This window comes from Drosophila subpulchrella, chromosome 2L (assembly GCF_014743375.2).
Source record: "Drosophila subpulchrella strain 33 F10 #4 breed RU33 chromosome 2L, RU_Dsub_v1.1 Primary Assembly, whole genome shotgun sequence".
Lineage (NCBI taxonomy): Eukaryota > Metazoa > Arthropoda > Insecta > Diptera > Drosophilidae > Drosophila > Drosophila subpulchrella.
The window spans coordinates 15111679-15131568 of NC_050610.1; the positions used below are offsets into that span (position 1 = coordinate 15111679).

Here is a 19890-nt window from a genome sequence, read left to right on the forward strand (position 1 = left end):
TAATGACTCAACATTTTTAAAATGTAGGGAACATACTTTTTAGTGTTCCATTTATAGTACTAGTTAGTAATGATACCTTTGTAGATGTATCTGGTAACTTAGTTTTTATTTATTTGATGGAACTCATAAACAGAAAGCAGGTCTCTACCCCCTCCTCATTCAACAAACTTTCCAATTATAAGCCAACCTTTCACTTTTGAAAATATTTGCCTGATTTATTTAGGTATAACAACAATGGGTATTTGGTAAGTGTTCAATGGGAGATTAACAACAATTCGATTTGGAGGGGGATCTTAGTAGTGACCGTGTCCGTGCTCGGATCCGTGATCGTGGCCATGGCTGTGTCCATGACCATGGTCCTGTTTCAGCGAGTAGCTGTGGGTGCTGCTGCCGTGTCCATGACCATGACCATGGCCATGACCATAGCCATGTCCCTCGTGTCCGTGGCCGGAGTCGTGGCCGGAGTGCGAGGAGTGCTCCTCGAACTCGACGTGTCCTCCCTCATAGCCGCTGTGTCCATGGGCGTGGTGCTCAGCCTGGTGGTGATCAAAGAGCTTTTCGCGATGGACCTCGGCCTGGAATCCGTTGTGCTTATCCGCCGTATAGTGGACAGTTCGCTTGTGACCATCGGCATCGATCAACTCATAGTGTCCGGTAACCTTGTGGCCATGTCGTGACTCGCTCTGCGTCTTCACATCCCCGGTCTTGTGATCCTTGACCCCGTAGGTGAAGTCATATTCAGCATGCGAGTCATGGTGATCATCGTGACCGTGGTGCTCGTGATGTCCTTCGTGACCGTGGTGTTCCTCGTGATGACCACCGTGGGATGTCAGATGCACGGAGGCATGACTGGTGGCTCCACCATGATGGCCATGATGTTCGTGGCCATGATGTTCGTGGCCATGATGTTCGTGGCCATGGAAAGGAGCTGCCCGTATAGCCGCAATGGCCAACAGGGCGAAGGCAACGAGAAACTAAGGAAAATCAAGGGATAACATAAGCTATCATGATGATTATCCTTCAATTGGACTTACCTTTTGAGCCATGGTACCGCAGCTAGTTTATGAGTTGATCTTAGCAGGACTACTGTTGTCTGATCACCAAGCTGAAGTGAACTGTACCAACTTACCTTTAACCCGGCCTTTTTATAGTTGAAGCATTTCCCATATTTCCGACCTAATAGGTTGAACTTTCAAAAAAAGAATTGGTAAATCGGTCTTTAGTTACGCCCCAATTTGCAGTTCAAGTTCAGGCCGTACTTTCGCCCCAGAGAGGTGCAATTATATTCGACAGACAGTTCGACCCTTTTATTTTAGCTGTTGTTTCGGAAATCGATTAAAAAAAAGAAATATACACAAAAATGAGGAAAGAAAAGAATGGCAGTGTAGTAATTCATTGTAAAATTTACTGTCGCAACAATTGCCAATTTAAAGTGGCATTGTTTATGCATCGCATCGCTGTCGTTGTCGGGCATTATAATCCCCCGGCCGGGACTCGGACTTGGATTTGGATTGGGATATGTGGGCATAGCCAAGAAACAAACGAGCCAAAAGATTTATATGCCTGACAAACGTCGCTGAGTCGTTGACGTCAATCAGGCCTGACAAAAAGTCATCAGAATTGCAGTTTGCAGTTTGCAGTTTGCAGTTCTCCCTCCGCAGCCGCTTCTTCATTTTGGCCAGATCGGAAAGGCTTGTCTCTGCCGTCTCCGTCCTGTCTCTTCTCCACCGATTTCGATACCGATCCCTACTTTCTGGGGGCTTTCGTCCCGCCAATCGGCCTGTCAGCAGTCAATCGGCTACCGTCTGTCAATGTCGTGTCGCCTTCATCAAAGGCCACGTTCGAGTTGACAATGGGGATATTGGTTCTGTTTTGTAATCCGCAAAGGATAAGGATTTTCGAAAGTGCTCAAGAGCTACATACATATGAGGTAAGGAAGATGGACGGAACGAACATTGTTGAATGCAATTTGCATTTGATGCGTGAATTAGCTGGGAATGTGATAATTGGATGAGAATGTTCTTGAGGGAAAAGGGATAGGACATTTGATATGGGATTTAAGGGATCACTGTTAAGTAAAAAATACCTTTGGCGTACTCTTTATTTTTAAAGCTTAAAAAAACCACAGTTTTATATAGACATTTTAATTTTAGTACTTTTATTTTAGTATTATTAAAATTAGGGCTGCATTTATGATTAGATTATTTAAGATTGAATTGATCATTTTATAAGCTATAATGTTAATACTTGATAAACGATTTTAAGATTTCTAGCTGTTACTGCAAAATATAATATACATATATATTTTTTAAATATTTGTTTATATTTTATTTGGTCAAATTTCAACTTCAAACTTTTTATTATTAATTTACGGATTGATTTTTGTTTTTTTTTTATAACGTTCCTTCTTTTTTCTGTTCATTGCTTGATTTTCCCACACAATTTTTTCAAGATCCTTACAGCTGTCTCTTAAAGGTTATATGGATCATATTATACAGCAAGGCATGCTTTAATTGATTCTGATTATGGTGACTGAGCCTATGCATCTATAAGTCGAGTTTCCTTTGAGCCCGATGGAATCCCCCTCGTTTCATCAACGAAATTGCCCTTATGGCATTGCGATGGCGATGCTGCTGCTGCGAGTTGAGAGTTGCAAGTTGCAAGTTGCCAGTTGCAAGTTGCCAGTTGCCGTTGCTGTCGACTCATCGTTGTCAGTCAAAGGGGCAAACGAAAGGCTGCGTTGTTTGGTTCGCTGGTTTCGTTGTCAGTGTCACTGCTGGCTGCGTTTTGTGGGCACATTTCGGCTGCTTGATTACTCATGTCAATCAGGCTTCCAAACAGCGACGACATGCTGTCAATCTTTGTGTCATGGCCGCTAAAGTTGTTGGTCGGTCGGTTGGTTGGTTGGTCGGTTGCCCAGTTGCTGGAGTCGGACAACAAGTACGCTTGATTGCCAGGCCTTTTGGGCCTGGGTAAAAGGGTAAATACAAATACAACTACAACAAGAAATGAAGGAAAAAAGGCGATGGGGAGACCGATGATGCCACAAAGGTGCCCAGTGGCAGTGGCAGTGACAGGGACTGTAGCCCAGTACTTGATGTTGCTGCCGTGGCCGTTCGACTGATGTGCATTGTATGTAAATTGGGCGGTCGTTTTCGCATTTGATGCCCTGTCAAGGGATAATCAACAGCAGTGGCAGGAGCAGATCAAAAACCGCAGACAACGAAGGGACAACAGCCTTAACATCGACTGCCATTCGTTGCAAGTCGCCACTCATTATGCGCTCGAATACGAAATTGTTTTCCACTGTAACGAGCTTAAGAAATACGATCAAAATGCCTCGATAATTTTTCCCTCAGCACCATCGTGACCATAAATATCCTTCGCCGGCATCCTGCCGAAAATTGAAAACGACAACGTTGAGGGCTTGTTGACAGATACTCATTTGACAGGACCCCATCAACTGTCACTGCCAAGCGAAACATAAACTGAGGCGAAACACAAACTGACTACGAATATCGAATTTGATCGCGATTGTTGGGGACTGAAAGAGGCATATTGTTTGACATGGAACGTCCTTTAGGCAATGTCCTTTATAATTGGCATTTTACTGGTATACTTATCATTTTATAAGAAGCTATAAATAAAGCCAAATATTTTAAAATAAAGAAATGACATTATAAAATTATTAACTAATGTATCTTATGTTAAGAATGCAAATTCACCTTAACAAATCTTTTAAATGGCATAAGAAAATATTTCCCGAGTCGAGATAGTCTATTCTTAATAATAATATTCCAAATCATGTTTTTTTACGTTACATTAAGTTTTTATAACATTAAAAGTTCTCTAAAAAAATATATATTTTATATATCCTTTTATTTTTAAACTATTTCATAATTAATGTAATACTCTGACAATTCATTCAACAGAGATAAATAAGTTTTGGGCTCAACGTAAGTTTAACATCATGCGCGAATCCTCGGGGGTGATATAGGGGATAGATCGCCCACTCGGTTTAAAAAGTATGTATTTTATTCCACTTTTTTATTTATACTCAACAAATACACAACCAAATTCTGGATCCGTCACTGGTTATCATAGAGTTATTATTAGTTCCTCCCAAAGAACATGTTTATTTATTATAGGAGTGTCATAAGTCAACGCAGAATCTTTAAGCACTTTATATACCTCTTTTTCCAGAGCTTTCTTGTACTACCAATATCCGACGTTGACAATAAATTATGACCAGGCGAAGAGGAGGCAAAAAATGCGTAAGACAATTCACAGCAATTGCAATTGAACAAGAAACTGGTTGGCAGGCCATAAAGTTAGCTGTAATCGGTAATTGCGATAAATAAAGTAAGTGGCCGGGTCCGAGGTGTTGGGACATCCAGGGGAGCGCATCCACTTACCCCGACATGCCCCCTATAGCACCGATTGCTCCGGAGTCCCGAGGAGTGTTGACAATTCTCGTCAATTACGTTGTAATGCGTTTGGTCCGTCGTCGCAACGTTGGGCTGCCTGGACGTTCCAGTTGGGCCACTTGATGCATTGCTTGACACATTATGATGCTTGATTTGTTGTCATGGCAATTTTGCCACCATCCCGACCAGGCCTCAAATGGCATCTACCCGATCTTCACCCCTCTACGTGTCAATCTCCAGAGGCTGCGACGCTGTGTAATGTGAATTTTTCACTATGGACAAATGAGTTTGTCGCGGCCTTTTTGCGTTATAATTACAAACGCTTCGTTTTTTTTTTTGCTTTTTATAATGCTGTCTGTGAACAAAAATAGTTAGCAACGCAACAACATTGCTGAGCTTACCAGTTATTAATGGTTAAGTCTGCACATGTTGGTATTTATCAGGTTGTTTATTTATCCTCTTCTTCTGGCAAGTTGTGATCGCTTTCTTGTTGTCCCTTAATTATTTGCCAAGCAATTTAAGTATTTATGAGGAATCTCTAAGGTTTTTGGAATGCAAATAAATTATAAAAATGGTTGTACTTTAGTTAAATTTTCAGTGATTGTATACTTTTTAAAAAACATGTGAGCACTTGGCAAATCTTGGCGGAACCCGTTTGAATTTATTAACTTATTATCAACTTATAATAAAATGCAGCGAATGGAGCACAAGTACCTAACATTCTACAGACTCTCAATTACCTATTCGCCTCTAACAATTAATTGATATGGGCAATTAAGCAAACGCGTTAATTAACCTGTGACTTGATTTCGAGTGTGTGTGGACAGGAAAGACTTTTATAAAAGCAGCCTGGGCAGCGAATCAAAATAAAAGTGACTGTAATTGATTGTGCAGTCAGTTTTGAACTTAGCCGCCAAATAGGCCTAATAATGGGGCATATCGCATAATCACACCACTCGTAATTGCCTCCCATGAACTCGATTGGAACAGTAGCTGGCTATAAGCAAATTATGCATGCTTCCAGTCGAGTCGGATTGAAAGACTTTTTCACAAAACGTCTTACCAGTCATTATAAGCACTTGTCATTAATGACATTTTGGTCGCCGATACTTAAGACATTATCTCCGGGGTCTCACGAGATGGAGAATAGTCCCAGGTCCCCAGATGTGGTGGTGGGGGGAAAAAAGGCAAATTGTGTAGCATTTCCTGCCACTTGAGGCTCCGTTTCTCATCTGATCTTTGGCGGCAACCAATAATTATATGCGCCATAAACGCTTTGTCATCTCTCGCTCGATGGGGCCTAGAAAATGCAGATTAATGCCCGCTTCTGGCTCGGCCTTTTGTCATGAGCATAATTTTCTCATCGATCTTGTGATTAATCATAAATTGTATGCTTCGGGTCGGGTCGGACTCCGTTTCCCCGCTCTTTTGTCCGAAAGCCGACACATGTGCTTCATTAAAGTAACTTCTTTTTCTTCCTTTTGTACGAGGTGGCGGCGGCGACTCATATAGATTAATTTGAGGCCTGTGGGGCCTGCGAGAGATCACGTTCGATTACATCGGCTGCCAGCTACCAGTGTTCCACATTTGATCGATCTATCAATGATATGTGGGCCACTTTAATGGAAATAAACGGTGCTCTGTGAGACTGAAGTTGAAATACACATATTATATGTGAACGTCCGTAAGAAATACTTAAAGGAATATTATAAAAATGGTGTGATAATCTGTGGAGGTAGTTTAAAGAACCTTGTGATGAAAGAAGTAATACACTTAAACACTGTGATGCCTGTTAGTATGAAGTAAAAATATACAAGTTTTATGGAAACTTTATGGGAAGGATGTTAAAAGTATTGTGATAAGCTGTGGTGATACATTTAAGAACCTTGTTCTGAAACATCTTCTAAAATATGTTAATCTTCCTTTCTTATCTTCTTGAAACACAGAGTATAAGTTTTGTGTAAAGCTATGGTGGGACTTTAAAAAATTTCCATAAAACATCTTATGAGAGATCTTAAAATACATTGATATCTTATCTTGTTATTAAAAGCTGCCAGCTATGTTTTGGAAATATGATATGGCATTTGTTTATGTAAGGGGTGTTTTCTGGTTTATGTTAATTCTGGCTACTCATGAGATCCTTTAATTCGCCCTGATTTGCATTCCTTTGAGCAGATTTAATTGAAAATCTGTCATCATTCCCACTGATCAATTCGTTCCCTTGAGGGGAACAAAGTGCACCCAATTAGATAGCACTCTGGGTGACACCCGAGGGAATTGTTAAGGACCCACCTTCTGTAGAACAATGTTGGGTAGCTTCTGGCTTAACAGATGCCTGGACTAATCAGTGGCTACCAGATCTGCACAACAATGGGTGCATAGTGATGCATATCGTGTTACCTTCACCTACCGTCTGCATCAAATTTCACAGTTGTGTGAACCTAAACCGACAAAACTAAACCATACCGCATACGATACCAATTGCCGGGGATTAGCTGAATGGGGGTACGACATCTCAGTCGTCACTTGTATTGTTTGGTGTCTGGAACAACTACCGGGTTTTCTGCGATCTTTATCTTAATTCGTTTGTTTTCATCAAATTACAAAATTGCGTGTGATAACAATCTGGTAGTCGAGACTGCGAACGAGGGACTATGGACTAATCCCTGACGAGCAGTTTCCCTTCTTTTGAGAGCTGTCCATCATGGAATTAGATATTTATCATAAATGTGCAAAGGCCGTAAGGAGTTTCGGGGCGAAACTCGCACTCGAAGTTCAGAAATTCTCAAATTCAGAAATACACCCCTAGGTAGGACCGGGCCAGCCCCTAAGTGCCATTGTATTTGACTGGCTGTCAGATTTGAGATTTGCTAAGCTGCCCCCCTCACTTGTTGTTTACCCATCAGCCATTGTGCTACATATTTTGTCAGTTGTCTACCAAGTGAGTATCTCCGGTGCTCATCTCTAGGCCCTGGTCCTCTGCCCTGCTCTGCATCGGCTTATTTAATGCATAAACAATTGCTTCCATCAGGATTTCACAAAAAGTCGACAAAAGCAAACAATTCCCATTCCCCCTTGGGCTCAGAGCTGTGAGCTGTGAGCTCTAAGCCAACAACATCTGCCCGAAAGAGTGGGAAAGTGGGTTCTGAGTCGCTTCAGCTTTTTTCCAAACTGGATTTATGTTGTGCATAGCGATTAGCACGAAGGTGAGAATAGATTTTGGCATCACAGGGCGTTGCCAGTTGAGTAGTGCAGTGAACGGGGATGACCGCAAATATTTGTACTTCTCAAATTGAATCTTTACGTTTGTCTCTTTTTTAATTACTTAAAAACAAAACCGACTCTTGTTGGAAATAGAGTCATCTCAACTGCTTTACGAAATTGTAAAATGCTAATGGATTATCAAGTCTTTTACTGTGAGTTTCTAGATGTTACTTAGAATTTGGAGAAAAATAAATAAAATAAAGTTTGATAGTAAATTCATACTGGAAAGGCTTAGTAAATTGCCTGAGTAAAACCTAGCAACAATTTTATTTAATATTTTTACTAGAGTTGTTGTATCTATAACCCCCTATCAAAGTTATCTCCTTGTTTTATATTACTGAAACTAAAACCTAAAGGTTTAGTCATGTTCGCTGGTGTGAGATTTCCTGCTTATATCAACCAGCACTGGTTCCTATTCGTATTGAATATAGCTGAAATCATCGAAGGCTTTTTAGAGGGATATACGAGGTACATAAGTAGAGGGCTGATATATCCCCACCCCAACCCGTGCCACGGTTCTCAATCAGACCGGGGAACCTAATTAGCTCTTGGCTTGGTGCACAAGGTATCAATTTTCCCGACTTCGCATCGGATAACACATATGTGGCAATAGCTGGTGCTTATGTATTTCGAAAAAAGGGACCAATTTCCAAAGTCCTGTGCCACCTTTTTGCCCACCTAAATGGGGGCGCTAATCTCTGCAACAGAGATTAACAACCGAGCGGACACAGAAACCAATTTTGTGTGCCAGCCAGGCTGCAGAATGGCTCTTGGTCAAATGACAGCAGCCAGAAGGCCTAAATTTACGGCTTTCTGGGTAATTTGACACTTTGGACAGAATAAACGAGTGGAATGAGAGGGCCCAGGGTGGAAGGGCGAAGCGAAGCGGTCATTGGGTAGTCATTGCATTATAGGACATGGGACATTGGACGAGGGTTAGGTCCTGTAGGGATATGGGTTCGAATACGCCGAGGTCGGACCTGTGGTCACCGAGTGTCAATTGATCACAGACGTCTGCAGATGTCATTTAATTTTCTGGTCACACTGCTCTGCAGTAATGATTCTGGGGAGTGAGCTGTTGTAGGTGCATTGTCGTATCGATTAAGCCCTTGACTGATTAATACAAACCGGTTTGTTATTGTTTCGCTACACTGTAGACTACAAAACAATATAACACTGTCGAACATTTGGTAGAGTACCCCTAGCTATTAACCCATTTGACCTCCAAGCCTAACCATTGCCCAATTTAAACTATGTTTTGTTCTTGTGTAATTGTGTTAGCTCATTTGAGTTCTAAACATGTTTATGCCACTCTAAAACTTAATAAAAATCGTAAAATTTACCTATACCATGGTAAACATCAGTGAACAAATAAATGTAATAATATTCGTTTTTTATTCCGTTTGTATCACATTGACAAATTTTATTGGTCTATTGCACTTCTGATTAAAACTCATATAAACTAATAGTGTGATTCTAAAGGGCCGTACCATTCACATTCGATGCAACTTAGAATGCTTATAAAATTTTTCCACAGGAACCCTGCGGGTAGAAGAAGATACCATTTATTTTAATGTTTGTAATAGTATGTTTCAGTATATTCTTAAGGATCGCTTGATATAAATATTACTTTCTATTTACGAGAAATTTGTTATTACTTTATGATGCCGAATCTGTAGTGTAAGCGCCTACATCATTTTAATACGAGACAATGATGCTTGTAGTCTAAACAGCCTATAGCCCAAACCCTATATAGAATATATAAGTAAGTGTTTGTCATTCAACTATTATTTTCTATGCATTTGAACCAATTCCGGACTGTAATTATGAGGTTGTTCATGTAATATTCATAATATTCAGAAATTTTTTTATTGATTGCTTTCAATATTTAATCTTCAAGGGTAGTCAAATCTACAGTCTCCGGAACTAGTCTTTCTTTCATGCTCAATGTTTTATGGTCTAGCTCACGTAGGTTTAATTATTTTCCCTGCTGTGGGTACTTCATAAAATTTTCAACCTATGCACATATTTGCAGGGCCAAATAAAAAAGGGAAATTCATTCCCATTCACAAATGACTTATGCATGCCCATGTACACGACAAATAACAACAGCAGCAGCCAGAAATCGTGTGTGGCATTTCGACCAGGCCCAAAGCGAAAGACAGACACCCAAAGACAACAAACGAAACAATCGAACTGGCTGAAAAGCAGACAGAAGGCACAGACAAAATCCATCTGTCATACGGGAGTCATATTCAATCATGTATTCAATGCAATGCCGATGGGCGAGCGAGTTTATATTTAAATAAAAGCCCCATGTTTACACACCCAGACGAAAAAACCAATAGAAGACATTGCTTATGGACCGAAAGAAAATGAAAATGAATGAAAAAAAAAGTTGTTAAATATTTGCATTTTCTCCCCGCACTGGGCACTGTGTGTGTTTGTGTGTTTGCGTCAATGTTGCCTCTTCAATCAATAAAATGTCAGAAATGCATTGCGCAGACAGAACAAACCAGAATCGGATTCTGAATCAGAATCAAAATCCGCACTGGAGTCGGAAACAGAAAAGAGACGAGACATTGAGTGACTGACGTACTGACTGCCTGGTTTGGTTCGGTACGGTTTGGTTTGGGTTGGTTGATTTCTAGGCATGACTGATATATGGCTTGTATTGACATGGACACAGTTCTTGACTTTCATTTTAGTTGGCTGGAAACCACCATCAGTCGGGCGGCCAGTCATCCAGTCATCCAGTCAGCAGCATGCTTGTGTCAATATGTCAGTCAGTCAATCGGTGTTTGCATAAGTCTTCGGTCCGCAGATCGCCAGGTCTTTGATCGCCTGGAAGACTGATTTACATAACTTTCCGACAAAGGCACCCATACCAACCAACTGGCGCCGTCTGAATTTTGATTTGATTTGGAAATATAATTTGTTTTTTTTTTATATTCGCAAATATGAATACAAAATAATAAATAAAGGGCTTACCTTTCCAAGCCAGAAGCGGAAAAATTCAAATCACATTCCATTTGCCATCTGATAAAGGCGAAATTTATTGCCCTTGACGATTACAACCAATTTACGATTTAACTTATTTGCCCATATCATTTCTCAATTGTACAGATATCGTATACTTTATATGGTATATGCATTCTGCAAGCAAACTCAAAAAGTTCCGCATTTAATGACCCATAACATTTGGCTCTGTGTCGTGAATATTAAAATTCGGAATTTATTAATTTGGGTTCATTCATAGTGGGTGTGTGTGACACGGCGCATGCAAAGATTTAACAATTTTGTCTAAAAAATAGGAAAGTCGTATGTCTAATTGATTTTTTACGACAGTAATAAAATGGCTTAATATTGTGCTAATTGGCGGAGCTGTGGATTCGACAAAACTCGTATCCGGTGATCGTAAAAAGTTATAATGACGTGATTGTTCGTATTCGATTTATGATAGAAGAAACAACGCCGATCAAGCTTTAAATACGGGGGTGCCACAGAAATCGTTTAGCACTGTGTTTGGACGGAATTTTTATATACTTCATTATAAATTCTAAACGAATTTAGTGCCAACCGATTTCGATGGCATCCTTGAAAAATACTAAGTGCTGAGTATATGTCAATTCCCTTGCAAGCAAACTAGTGTCTAGAACGATAGTTATTTCCCTTTTCTTTTTTTTGACATAACACTTATTATTATAAAACCTGAAACATTTTTTTAAAATTAATACTAATATTAAATTAAATTAAATCTTGATATTTTAATTTGTTGAAATAGTACTAATTTATTTTAGTACTAGATTTATTTTAGGATACCACAATGGCCTAGGGAATATTATTAAACATTTAGAATAATATATATTCAATTTTTGTAACAATACCATTTTCCTTAACACGATGCTCCTTTACAATATTTTGCAAACATGAATTCTCCTTAGTCTAAGTGTCTTTTATGCAGAAATAGAACTCGGCCCTTATTGATTGCCAAAAATAGCTAAGAAAACTCCAATGAAGGAGGTCAAACAATAAAATGCAACTGTTGACAGTTCTGACAAAGGGCCATGATTGGCAGTTTTTGGGTTTAAGCCAAGCCGAAAAACGGTTGGCCATTGTTGAGGCTACTTGTTTAGCCGTTCTAAGACCAGGATTTGTTTTCGCATTTGTTTGGCATTATATTGATCCTACTTAGAGATACGCATATGTGTTCCGATGAGCAGCCAGGGGATAAAGATTGTTTGCATAAGAAGATTTGGCAGGGGGGTCGTTAAATCGCACAGCCGACAACCTTTTCATCAGCGGCTCACACATGTCAACTGTCTCACATAAATCTAACCTTTATAAGCATTTAATTGGCTGTCTGCTGGCCTCCTCTCAAATCCTTGTAACAACCAGTTTGGCCATTGCTCGAGCACAATTTGTGTGATTACCAAAGTACCTAGAGTTGCAGTATTTTTGTTTCTCTTCCTATTTATTTTGAATTTCAATTTTTGTTGTGTTTTCATTACTGGGCGACCAGGCTCGAACCCAAGTTGTCATCCTAAAAAAACAAAGAGGAAAAAATTGGAACTGCAATCATCCCCTGAACCGGAACCGGAGTAAGTACTCTCTGTTTGTACGCAACACATGCTGCAGTTGTTATTTCTGCATTTAAGCACTTTGTGAGAATGTTTGTCATTGTTTATTTTGCTCACAGGCTGAGTGGGCTGGATGACTATTTTGCCTTCGACCATCCTTCAATCTATCATCTCCATCGCCATCGCCATAACCATCCATTCGTTTATTTGTGTTTTCCCAGATCCTTGTGGTTACGGATAAGACTGTCACATATGTGAGCATTTTGTGCTTGGGTTTTCATATTTTCATTACAAACAATGAGAGGAATTCTCCAAATTTTTGTTTATTTGATTCGGGTGTGTTTTCTTGTCATCATCTCCGTGTGGTCCAAAAGTCCACTCCCAGCGGAAACTATAAATTTTTAACAAGTTCTTCTGCGTTCGGACCACTTATATATCTTTTTCCATTCATATTAAGATATCACTAAAATTTCCAAGAAGCCGTAAACTGAAGTCTGGACCGAACTTGGGATTCATTCACAAAACCACAGAAAATTTAACTCTTTTAGAATTGCGTTTCTAGGAACTCAAGAACGTGTAGCACAATTTTTAGTTTGGGTTTATTTACGTTTTCGTTTCAAAGATTATAAACTCACTGCACGTACTTGCTCGGAAAAGTTGCCCTCACAATGGTTTTAATATGGTCTTTCGGCGAAATTTCTTTATTAGAGGAAGACAGCAATTTTAGGTAGTTCTTGTATTTCCATCTATCTGGACATTAGATCGAAGTCACGTTTAATTGGTTGGAGATGAAAATGTTGGGTTTGAAGATATCAATTTTGTAGAATGTTCTATAGAACAGCGGAGCCTAAATTGAGAAATAATGAAATAGAAAACCTATTTGAAATGTGCATATCACTAGTTTACAGCCCAAAGGCTCCCAAGCGGTTGATGGTAAATTCAGTTTGGATCACAAAAATGTCACTAAAATTGGTTTTAATAAAACATTTTTCAAACGATTTTTTAATAGAAAAACACTATTTGTTCAAAGTTCATGGAGAATACATAGTGGATTTTTAAAGCTCTTTTTTATCTAACTATTTCGGTATTAGGCTTCAAATGAAACTTTTATTCCAGTAGGCTGATGGGAGTTGGGTCAACTATTTTCGTTCGATAGAATCCAAATTCAATTTTGAATCCCAGGAGACGACATGTAAACTAAACTGACTGGTGATGGTAGTTGGGTCAACAACTTGCTAAATGACTCATTTAATAAGTTAAAAAATCGTAATGTGTTCCAACTTATATATACATACATGGCAGCGAATAAAAAAAGACTGTTGGGCCCTAATTCATGGAAAATTGGATTGTAGTGGGTTTTTAAAGCTCGGTGTTTTCGACATTTTTCGGTCTAAACTATTTTGTCCCAAAATATAACTTAAAAATTGTTCTTTAACATTGGAAATCATTTAAAATCATAGAAAAATTAGAGCAACTTACTGCAATGTAAGTAAGAGTAACATAAAAGCTCTCAGGTTCATTTGGGTTGAGTACGGAGGCATTACTACTTTTCTATGAAGAAGACCATCTGACAGACAAAATTATCTTTTCTTCCTTTTCAATCTACTGGGTATACCAACACGAAGGGAAAAGAGATCGAGATAAGTACTTTAAATTTCACCTTTGTCTTGAATTATATTCAATTACTTGTGGGTTTTCTTTTTTTACGACTTCTACCCAACACCAAAATAAATTAAGGGTACGAAAGAGAAGCATATCGCATCCACTCTAGAACCTGAAATACAAAAAAGACATTTTGGTGTTACACTTGAAATTTATGACATCCTCTCTTTTCCAGTTCCAGTTGCCCCGCCACGCATTGTCTTAACGATTAGCCTTTGTCCTGCTGCCCGCTGAGCTCTACTTTCACCCCGAAATCAGAAAACCGAAGGGAAAGACACAACAAGACTCTCACGTCTTTGGAACCAGAAGATGTCTATCGCAAGGACAGAAATATCAATTTCTCCCTCTTACCTTCAGCTAAATGTGCCTGCCATTGAAAGTGTTAATTGAACCATAAGCGTAACCATAAATGGATTTTATTTCCTAGCCCGAAAGACAAAACAAGAGATTCCCGAAAACCGAAATTTATGTCCCTCATCCTCACAAACATTTTATGGCTCTGCCCTTTTTCTGCTTTGTCTCTATTGTTTCACAGCCAAGGGATTTCCTTTATTCCTGGGTGTTTGCGGGGCATGTGTCCTTGCCACTAAGAAAAAAAGGATCTGGTTTACTTATGCAATTTGTTGCAGTCCACTCCCTTTGTGAGTGGCATTGTGTTTACTCAGTTTGCAGATCTTGGGAGATCTGTTAAACAGTAGCTCTAGTTGGGTGGGTAGCGTGTTGAAAAGACTTATAAGGAATTACATAACCCGGTGCTGTATTTTGAAGATGGGTGTGCTACTGTAAGCGATCTTAAGTCTAAGGACTCTCAAGAAGGTCTTGGGATCAGTTTTTCTTATCCATTTGCGGAGATCTGCTGATCAGTGTGCCAATTATTGTGGTCCTGTGGGCTGTTCTCTGCGGAAAGATTTATTTTTTGATCCTAATCCCAAAACCTTTTAAAAATCTCTCTTATATGAGTTACATGTTCATGATCACTGCCAACCAAATCGTTATAAATATACCGAACTCCCACCATAACTCGAGTTCGAACATAATTTATTCGCAGAAACTCTGCTTCAACTTCAGCCTGGCGTTTAAGCCAGGCATAAATACAACATCATAACTTAACGCTGTCTTACCTGATGGATGGTTGCCCTTGAGAAACGCTTGGATCTTCTCCTTTTCGCTGGAGCTGCCCTCGTTGCCATTCCCATTCGGATCGCCATACCATCCCCTTTGGCCAAATCACGACACAAATGCCGTATAATCACTTGTCGAATGCTGGTCAATAATTATAAGAGGGCGAAGTAGGAGGTACCCAGGCATTTCGCATGCAGCGCGTTGCTATTAGGGGCCTGATTTCGTTGAAACCTATCAAAATACATAACAATCAGTGGGCTGGGACGGGCTGATCGCCCAACTGTGCCGCCGGTGCGGCATATAAAATAGCGATGATGATGATTTCAGGCCGACAGCTACGTAATTATATCGAGCAAACATAAAAGGATCGGAGCGACTGGGGCCCCAGACCATCGAGACCATCCAGACCATCCAGTCCTCAAATCGGAATCCCAGGTCCCAGTCCCTATTCGCGATGGAGGCGTTGCCAAGACGCATAACAATGAAAACGTTTAAGCCGACTAACGAGCGAACGGTGAGCTGTAATCTTCTTCGCCGATGAATCTTATTCTTTTCAACTAAAAAACGCAGAGCGACTGGGGGAGGCGCCTTGAATGAAGTTTAACAAATTAATATTAAATTACGTGCCAAATTGGCAGACAACGAAACGAAACGAGACGAGACGAGAGGCGACTTGAACTTGAACCACATCAAAGGCAACGATGCCACTGGATTTTGGATTTCGATGCAAAAGACTTCCAGCGGCTTAGAATTAATGCCGTCTGGGGGACTAGAGGTCGGCTCGAGTCCATATGCAATGGCGACGGACGGAAGTGGGAATTAGGCATTCGAGGGTTCTTCGGTTCGCTCCCTCAAAAATATACCATAAAAATTGCCCCATTGGCGCCGCAGCAATTTAGCACACGTTTCTGTGGTCGGGTTTTCACTCGCAACAGATTTATATTCACTTTTTTTTTTTATATCCCGTCCTTTTAATGGGGTCCTTTTTAGGGTTTTATGGTCGCTCTGTCGGTCGCTGGGTCATTTAGTTATTTAGCTGGGGTCCCTCTCGCATAACGGACTCGCTGCGTGCACTTTAAAATTGATTAAAGTGAAAGGCGCTGGATTCTGGCAAGGGTATCCGCTTTTGGTCCGTTTTAATAACAGGACTCTCGAGGCGCTTTTCGCAATTAGCTGTCATTCATCAAAATGGGACAGCTTAATTGGGTGGTTGCCATCCCAGCTTTAAATGAAGGTGAGCTACAGAGTAACTATCATAGCAATCCATCTTGATACACTGGGGGAAATGGGAACTTCTAGAAAATATAGTAAGTTACAGAAAAAAATAATGGTTATTCTTAGAATACGCTAAAATACTTTTGTAGCATAATCAAATTGCCTAATCTTTTTCGTTTATATTATTATTCCTTTATAGGTAAGTCAAACTTGGAACAGACATAGTACAACGTTTAATAATGTAAGCAACGATGATTCCTAGCATTTCAAAGCAATACCTAGGCAACATTTTCTTTTAGAACTGGCTTAATATAATATGATAATGTATAATATGATATGGTCTAATTAATTACTTATATAATGTTCTTGTACTAAGATAAAGCTATTCCTGTTTACTACTTTAATAATTTATTTGAAATTATTCGGGATTTCTAAATATGCACTGCTCTTCTAAGACCCAAACATTTTAATTTGATTAGATAAAACTTTCACCCCACACTGACATTATATGTATGACTCCTGACTCAATGATTTATTGCTAATTTCCCGTCAGAGCAGCCAGGCAATATATCTCCTGCATATGGTCACGTAAAACCCAAACGAGCCCAACCAACCTGAAAACAACCCAACCCATTAAAAGCCAATGATGGCTGCGAGCTGGGTGGGAGTAGTTGTGCTGTTAATAAAATCTAATATGCTTAACCACAAAATGGTTGTTTTGGGTCTTGTAATTATGCACCTTAATTCGCCCCCGCCCCCCAGCGTTTAAGCTTTGCCACACTAATTGTATATGCAGCCGGTGTGGAACCCATCGTCAGTATTAAAAGGGATTTTGAGGAGGTATGTACGGGTATGTCCCTCCCCGTGTATCTCTTTGTCTTATACCTGCAAGCTACTTATGGAAATCGGTGTGCACTGAGCAGACTATGGAAATTTTCATTTTATTGGCGCCCATAGCGTCTTGACTACTCGAAGACCCACTGCTACTCCTCGCCATCAAGCCAGCCACACGCACTCTGGCATACCAAAATCCTATAAGTAATTGTCAACGTACTTTGGCGCCTTCCCCGGACCTCCTCGAATCCTCCATGGCAGCCCTAACCATTTGTATTTATATTAATTAAGCGTCGTTGAGTTGTCTTCCTGTTGCTGGGGATTGGGAACGGGGAATTGAGAGCTGGAGAACTGGGAGCTGGGAACTCCTCCCCATCGACAATGTTGTTATCTGTTCAGCTGTCGTCGTTGTTGTAGTTGCTGCGGCTTGTTTTACAAGCTGGATGGGCTTAGGGTTATGGACTCGAAACTCCGGCACTCCGGTACTCCAGCACTCGGTTGCCATCCCCACCGTTCGGGGGCAGACATTTTAATTGCTTGAAATTGATGATAATTAAGCCGATCTGCATATTTGTACTTTCGGAATGTGCTTTGCTATTGTTAGCCAAATGAGTTTTTGGGGGAGTCGAATTTCCCCTCGTCCATTAAGGCTTATCGATTATGCATTTTGTTCCAATCAGTTTACTTTCGGTTTAGACAATTTGATTAGCTTATGAATAACAACTTTGAGAGGATTAAATCTGTGCCTAACCATCTGAAGCGGTGTTTTACGCTTACTTGATTTTGAATGCATGTTTAATAAATATTGGAAAGTTTAATTTTAATCTTTTTAAAGGATAATTAGTCAACAATTAACGTTTCTGTAGTTTAACGATATGATAGAGCTGTGAAATTCCAACGCAACTTACTTATTCATGATAATAATTTTGGTATTTGTAAAAGTTTATGTAATGTAGTTCTTTTAATCATTTTACATCATATATTAGTTAATATAGGATATTTATTCTTAATTCCCGTAGCTGTAATAGTGCAAAATAGAGTGCCTTAATTTGAATATCGTTTGCCTTACTAGCAATGGTCTCAGCCATTTTACTTACGCTTAGTCGAGGATTACTCTGTACTTGTAGGGTTTTACCGCTAATTACATTTCATCCGGATATTAAGTACACACAGACTGCACTTAAGCCACATTAGGGCAGCGTGGGTGCCCCGGTGATCAATAGATGGGAAGCCATAGAATCACCTCGAGGGAAGTAATTAAAGAGTTCCAAACTGTTGCGACTGAAGTGTGTAATTTACTCAATACTTTCGCATAAGGGATACAATTAATCAGCTTTCTCGAGTAGATACTTAGACCAGGTAATAGCAACAACCTTCAATTAAAAGTCAATTAGCCTTGTCCGGCCTGGATGGAGTAAGGACCCTTTAGAAGGATACGGGTAGCTCGGTCATGTGAAACAATTTGAGACAGCTGTCGAAAACCACACGTTGCTAATTGTTGGCTATGGGCCAGTGTGTATATAAGTATGTATTTGATTGGTACCTTCATAAGGTGGGCGAAGCCCGCAGAAGATTAAATAAAAACAAGAAAGGAAGTTAGCTTCGGCAAGCCGAAGCTTATATACCCTTGCAGCTATAATTATTAAATTTAAAAACACAAAAAATGATATTCCCAATAGTATAAGATAATATGTCAAAAAACACCGAAGCTATAATTTGTTTCATATTATTTTCCTACCAATTTTCCGATCGTTCCTATGGCAGCTATATGATATAGTCGTCCGATTTTGATAAAATTAAATTCAAAATTCAGAACTAATTAAAAAATCGTATTTCCAAGCGTAGGAGGTTATATGTTAAAAAACACCGAAGCTATAATTTGTTTCATATTATTTTCCTACCAATTTTCCGATCGTTCCTATGGCAGCTATATGACATAGTCGTCCGATTTTGATAAAATTTAATTCAAAATTCAGAACTAAATAAAAAATGTTATTTCCAAGCGTTAGAGGTTATATGTTGAAAAACACCGAAGCTATAATTTTTTTCATATTATTTTTCCACAAATTTTCCGATCGTTCCTATGGAAGCTATATGATATAGTCGTCCGATTTCGATAAAATTTAATTCAAAATTCAAAATTATTTAAAAATTGTTATTTCCCAGCTTAGGAGGCCATATGCTAAAAAACACCAAAGATATAATTTTTTTTCACTTATTTGTCCGATTATTCCTATGGGAGCTATAAGATATAGTTGTCCGATCCAGCTGGTTCCGACTTATATACTACCTGCAAAAGATATAAGACTTTTGGGAAAGTTTCAGCCCGATAGCTTTAAAACTGAGAGACTAGTTTGCGTAGAAACGGACAGACAGACGGACAGACGGACAGACGGACAGACGGACAGACGGACAGACGGACATGGCTAGATCGACTCGACTAGTCATGCTGATCAAGAATATATATACTTTATGGGGTCGGAAACGTCTCCTTCACTGCGTTGCAAACTTCTGACTGAAATCAATATACCCTCTGCAAGGGTATAATGAACAAACCTTTTTGCACCTTTGCAATGTCAAGCAATGATGATGTTGAAAGGTAAATGGAAGAATGGGAGTAGTCGCATTATAAATACTCTTTAGTAAGTTTACATTTATTAATAAAATAAAAATACACCATATAGGGGGTATCTTTTTATTTAAATAAGTCTGTTCCAATATTACATTCGAAATAAATATTTCTTCCTAGATTTCTCCTTGATATTAATATTAAATACATAATATGA

General features: G+C 39.4%; 1 protein-coding gene across 1 annotated transcript; it reads right to left on the reverse strand.

Moving 5' to 3' along the window:
- Positions 1-218: 218 nt before the first annotated feature.
- LOC119547736 (histidine-rich glycoprotein) lies at positions 219-1095 on the reverse strand. Its single transcript, XM_037854722.1, has 2 exons — positions 1035-1095; positions 219-974 (listed from the first exon to the last, which is right to left on the reverse strand). The coding sequence occupies exons 1-2, from the start codon at positions 1044-1046 to the stop codon at positions 294-296; spliced, it is 693 nt and encodes a 230-aa protein (XP_037710650.1). The 5' UTR covers positions 1047-1095; the 3' UTR covers positions 219-293.
- Positions 1096-19890: the final 18795 nt, after the last annotated feature.